Source organism: Cricetulus griseus, chromosome 3 (genome assembly GCF_003668045.3).
Source record: "Cricetulus griseus strain 17A/GY chromosome 3, alternate assembly CriGri-PICRH-1.0, whole genome shotgun sequence".
NCBI classification, from domain to species: Eukaryota; Metazoa; Chordata; class Mammalia; order Rodentia; family Cricetidae; genus Cricetulus; species Cricetulus griseus.
Window position 1 is genome coordinate 132,965,209 of NC_048596.1, and position 5,984 is coordinate 132,971,192.

The following is a 5,984-nucleotide window of genomic DNA, read 5'->3' on the forward strand; positions in this document are numbered from 1 at the left end:
ACCCAAGTGTGATACCTATGAACCAAACCAACAAGCAGTATGACATAACCCTAAAGGTGCAATAGTGGCACACATACCTTGGCAGTAAACATCAGCTCTCTTATTGGGCTTAAGACCCACTCAACAAGAGGGAACTCATGCATGGTACTGGAAACCTAGTCAACTACCTGGGCTAGTCAATCCATAGATCTTGAAGGAGAACCTACAACCGGTACTTTACTAAACCAGAATAATCTGTAACTATCTAAATATTTGTCCTTATACCTGTTAGATTTCTCCTTAAATTAGAAGTCAAAGGGTGCAAGATGAGACATGAGACTAAGAGATACATTAACCATAGTTTATTATGGGCCTGGCAGAGCAGAGAGAGTAAGAGAGAAGAGAAACAGAGTTAATGGCTGACTGCTATGGTCGGTGGCCTGAGAGAAGGAAGAGAAGTGAAGGGAGTAAGAGAGAAGAGGCAGAGAGAGAGAGAGAGAAGAGAGTGAAGCAGGAAGAAGTTGGAACTTTTAAAGGGAAGACCGTGCATGCGCACTGAGGCTTCACTGAGGCTTCACGCATGCGCAGTATCTTCTTGCAGGTCCAAAATGCATGATGTGGTGATGGTGTAAGAAGTCCCTGTGCGTGCCCGCCCGTCGTTAGGGGGCGGGGTCAGTCTCTTAAAGAGGTAAGGCAGGTCAGCATTAATGCTTTAACCTTTCAGTACCCACAGACAAAAGTAGTTCTCACCCCTCATCAAGCAAACTTCTCTTTGCAAAAGAGACAGACCACTATAGAAAACCACAACCACTCCAAATGCATAGTTGTGGAGTCCATCATGATATAACTCCTGCCACTAAGGCTCAGGGATCATTATGGAAAAGGGGGAGGCAAGACTGTAATAGCCAGAGAAACAGGGAGTGTTTTTGTGTGAAATTTTGTCTACTTGGAATGTCAGAAGCTACACCCTCAAAGTCTCACCAACTCATGCCTAAACATGAACTGAACAAGGACAATAGATATGCTAATGTAAACAGAGGAAAGCCCAAGAGGCCTCAACCTTACACAAAGAAGACAATCAGCTAAGGAATGCTGGGAGCAATAGAAAGTTTTCCCCAGGGAAGAGCACATCAATTCATTATTATTCAATATCAAATGGTCAGCTGTTAAAACATACACATACAAGTTATTAACATTATACAGACTGAACAGGTTATATTTATGTATGTAGGGGTGTGTGTGTGTGTGTGTGTGTGTGTGTGTGTAACAACAATTAATGAAAAAGAGGCCATGGAGGGAGGAAAGGGAGATATAATTGTATTAATCTCAAAAGACAAAAGGAATATTTTTTAATTTTTTGTTATCAAAAGGAAATGTTTAGGAATGAGAGAAAGTGCAGTGGGTGAACAAGATGACTAAGGTAACACCATCTTGTTCTGACTCCATTTTATGTTCACTTAGACAGTTCTCAGCACTCTACCCACCTACCTGATGGTCATGTCTGCCTTGTACACAGTTGAGATTTCTATGACCTTGACCATGGTCCAGATGTATTAGTCAAAAGTAAACTGAAATAACTAGAAAAGGGATAAGTAAAAAATAATTGGCAGGTTATGCCTAAGATAGATACTATTCTCTGCCAGGAATGGACGTTTCAAGGTACTCTGACCCTCATCTAACTTTGAGGTAAATTATGGTCTTTGTGGGTTTTGCCTTTTAAAGTTCTGTCCCCCTTGAGCAAGGGCACCAGGAGGTTTTTCAGAGACACAAGTCCACTCTTGTTCTGGCCATCAATAAAAAGGACTTAATTTTTTTTTGTTTTGTTTTGTTTTTCGAGACCGGGTTTCTCTGTGTAGCTTTGGAGCCTATCCTGGCACTCGCTCTGGAGACCAGGCTGGCCTCGAACTCAGAGATCCGCCTGCCTCTGCCTCTGCCTCCCGAGTGCTGGGATTAAAGGTGTGTGCCACCAACGCCTGGCAAGGACTTAAATTTTTTGATTGGCTTAATCATCATGGTTGTCAATAGCTATGTCTCGTGGATCATTTCATAAGACCTGGAGTCACATAAACACATGTAGCAGGAACTATTAAATATGTTCCATGCAACAATAGACAAACAAATAATAGTTTTGCTTACTGAATAAATGCTATGTATTAATTTTCAAAGACCCACCCACCTCAATAGTGGTAGTTGAGACTTTTTTGAAAAGTTCATTCCCAGTTCAGAGATTCCAACCTATTAAAATCTCAGTCTTATTTTAGGAAGAAAGGATTCAATCTCATTCCTGTTTATCACTTTGCTTACTTCATTTGGCACCACTGAGGTGAGCTTCAAATGGAAACAGACCACAGACTCCTCTCTAATGCTCTGTGCTTCTGTCTATGTCTATGTCTGCCTGTCTTTATGTATCTCCCTCTTTCTCCCCCCCACCACTGGAACTCAGAGAAGGAAACTGACTTGTTCATCTCATTTTTTTTCCTTCTTTTTAAACCATTATCTCCCATTTTCATCTGTCATGGTCCCTTACCACCACCATGACTTCTTAGATCTTGGATCTACTAGCCAATGGTTCTTTTTTTTTCCCCCACTTTAAAAAGCCAGATAAACTTTAATCTCAATCTTTTAAAATTATTTTTATTTTTAAAAGAGTCTTATTTTACATACCAATTCCAGTTCCCTCTCCCTCCCATCCTCCCACTTCCCCCACCATCTCCCCATCCCACCTCCATCCACTCCTCAGAAAGGGTGGGCCCTCCCATAGGGAATCATCAAAGTCTGTCACATCATTTGAGGCAGGTTCTTCTTATGAAGTCCTTGGCTTCAGTGAAATCAGTTAATGACTCTAGTTCTCTCTGTGTGCTGGAGACTTCCTTGAGTCCTTATAAAAGATACTAGCCATTCTAGCCTGAGAAGTCCTCTTTCTACCTTGTGTATAGTTGAGTGGTGACACTCCTGGATGGTGCCCCTGTCCCTCCCTAACTCTTACACAAGGTCCTGGTGCTATAATAGGTGTTGACTTTGTGAGAAATCATTGTACAAAATGGAGTTAGTCCTGTCACATCTCAATAAATAAAGTAGATAGTCTGCTGCTGATGGATCTGCAGCTAGTCCAATGAGACTCCATCAGTACCTGCCAGTTCCTGCAAGCCCTGGAAATGCCAATGAGCCTTCTTTTGTGATAGTGTGTATGATATTTTCAGTCTTAAAACCCCAACCTTCCATTTGCTCTCAGAGCATAATACATTCCACCCACTCCAGGGCATGTGTGTCCCAGATAGCAATCCAAACACTGAATCCCAAATGAAAGTGGCCTTTTTGGGATACCCATCCTTTTGTTTTGTATGAACATCATGTTGAGCCACTTGAGATTGTTGAGCCACTAGTCTTTAGGTTTTGTTTACAGCTTTGCACAGCTATTCCTAGAGAAAGATACAGTGATTTGGTTTTTGCTGTTGAGGACTACAAAGTCAAGAAAATGCAAACTCAGTAACCTTGTATTCAACAAAACTCAGCTATCCTATAGTATCAGAATGGGAGGCTTGATAGACTTCTGTGCTTTCCCCCTTTGTAAAATTTTAAAACATAAACCAGCAAAAGCTCCTCATAAAAACATATGCAGTATGTGGCTACTGTTCATTTCTACTGATTTTTTCTTTTTCCCTTCCTTTTTTCACATTCTACTATTTTTCTTATGTAACTTACTCATTAAGTGTCTCAGTAGTGACTTCAGTACCTTAAGACCCTCAGAAAAGAAGCTTTTGTAAGACAAAGGACACAGTCAACAAGACAAAACAGCAGCCTACAGAATGGGAAAAGATATTCACCAACTCCATATCTGACAGAGGGCTGATCTCCAAAATATACAAAGAACTCAAGAAGCTAGTCACCAAAACACCAACTAATCAAACTAAAAAGTGGGGTACAAAACTAAATAGAGAATCCTCAGTGGAGGAATCTAAAATGGCTGAAAGACACATAAGAAAGTGCTCAACATCTTTAGCCATCAGGGAAATGCAAATCAAAACAACTCTGAGACACCATCTTACTCCTGTCAGAATGGCTAAAATCAAAAACACCAATGACAGCTTATGCTGGAGAGGATGTGGAGAAAGGGGAACACTCCTCCATTGCTGGTGGGAGTGTCAACTCATGCAGCTACTTTGGAAATCAGTATGGTGGTTCCGATAATGAGATTGATGACTACCTTATATGTTATCCTAGAGCCTTCATCCAGTAGCTGGTGGAAGCAGAGGCAGACACCAACAGCTAAACACTGAGCTGAACTCTGGAATCTGGTTGCAGAGAGGGAGGAATGATGAGCAAAGGGGTCAGAACCAGACTAGAGAAACCCACAGGGACAGCTGACCTGAACAAGTGGTTGCTCATGGACCTCAGACTGATAGCTGGGAAACCAGCATAGGACTGTTCCATACCCCTGAATGAGGATGTCAGTTTGGAGGTCTGGGCAATCTATGGGGCCTCTGGTAGTGGATCAGTATTTATCCCTAGTACATAAATGGACTTTGGGAGCCCTCTCCACATGGAGGGATGCTCTCTCAGCCTGGACACATGGGGGAGGGTCTAGGCCCTGCTCCAAATGATATAACAGACTTTTAAGATCCCCCATGGAAGGCTTCACCCTCCCTGAGGAGCAGAAAGGGGTTGGGATGGGGGTGGGGGAGCAGGGGAGGAGGGGAGGGAGAGGGAACTGGGATTTACATGTAAAAGAAGCTTGTCTCTAATAAAATTTTTAAAAAGAAATAAAAAAGACCCTCAGAACAAAGAGCTCATGCAGTCCTGATAGTGACAAATTAGCTTCACTGTTAGTGTTGATTGATTGATTGATTGATTGATTGATGACAGACTTAGATTGGCCTTGCTGACTTGGAACTTGCTATGTGTCAAGGATGACTGTGAATTTCTGATTCTTCTGCCTCCACTTCCCTGGGTGCTGATTTTACAAGAGTACAGGTGTATACTACTACACATGGTTCATGTGGTGCAGGAGTTTGAATCCTGGGATTTGGGTATACTAGGTAAGTAAGCCTACTGAGCTACAACCTCAACCTGGCAGTATCACTTTCATTCTGTTCTACTCCAACTAAAAACAACATAGTTTACTAAAACTTGCTTAACAAAACACTATTGTAAATTCATTGCAATTTAAGTTTAAATTTTCATCATTTTAAAATGAAAGCATTTCCAGACATTGATAACGTTTTGGATTGCCAACATGGCATCCATTCAAGGTTCTGGTTTTCAGTGTGTTGTTTTGTTTTTGTTGTGGTGGTTTTAATCAAGGAAGGAAAACAGATTAGCATTCTGTTTCCGTGTTTCTTTTCTCTTGCTTGGCATTTTGTCCCTCTGGAGCAACTGACAGGACTGCTAAATTGCTCGTGCTGCTAGCATGTGCTGCCCTGTCTAATTTGCTAGGATTGGGTTCAAGGCTCCTGGGACGGCCGTGCAAACTTCTTGACCGCAGACAGGGGAATCCTAAAGTCTGGTGAGGCTTCACAGACAGTAAGTTTTCCTTTTCAGTCCTGTCAGCAGCAACTGTGAGGGCTGAACGGGAGATCTGAGGAGGCAGGAGAGAAGCACTGCGCTCATCTTCAAGCTCATCTTGCACCGCTGCTTCTGACACAATGTATGGGATGTCTGTGCTGCGCGAGCGCGTGATCCTTTGAACTTGGCATTTCCATTCTTCAGAGTGGAAGTTCCATGCTTGGTCCATGATTGAACTGTACTCGGCACCCCAGTTAAGTCCCCGGACCAGTTTTCTGCCCTCAGAATAGACGAAGCTTCTGGACTTCATTGTTTTGTAGGCGTTGGGGTCTCCTGGATAGTAGCGTGCGAGTTTGCTCTCTTGCAGCTGGTGGGAAACGGTGCTTTCCACAGTCAGCTGAGTGCCTGCAACACCCACTGCGGACAGACTTGGAGCAGCTTCTGCGCTCTTAAGGTCGGTCCGCGGGTCGAGCTCACCAGCAGAGATGCCGGGCTCCGGTCCA

At 42.9% G+C, this 5,984-nt stretch overlaps 1 protein-coding gene across 2 annotated transcripts in view; it reads right to left on the reverse strand.

Annotated features, from left to right (window-relative positions):
- Window positions 1-5,293: 5,293 nt before the first annotated feature.
- Window positions 5,294-5,984, reverse strand: part of Trpm1 (transient receptor potential cation channel subfamily M member 1) — a 138,404-nt gene continuing 137,713 nt past the window's right edge. For both annotated transcript variants that reach the window (XM_027408067.2, XM_035441387.1), the window contains exon 27: window positions 5,294-5,984. This exon is cut by the window's right edge and continues 486 nt beyond it. In XM_027408067.2, coding sequence (XP_027263868.1) covers window positions 5,294-5,984 — 691 coding nt within the window.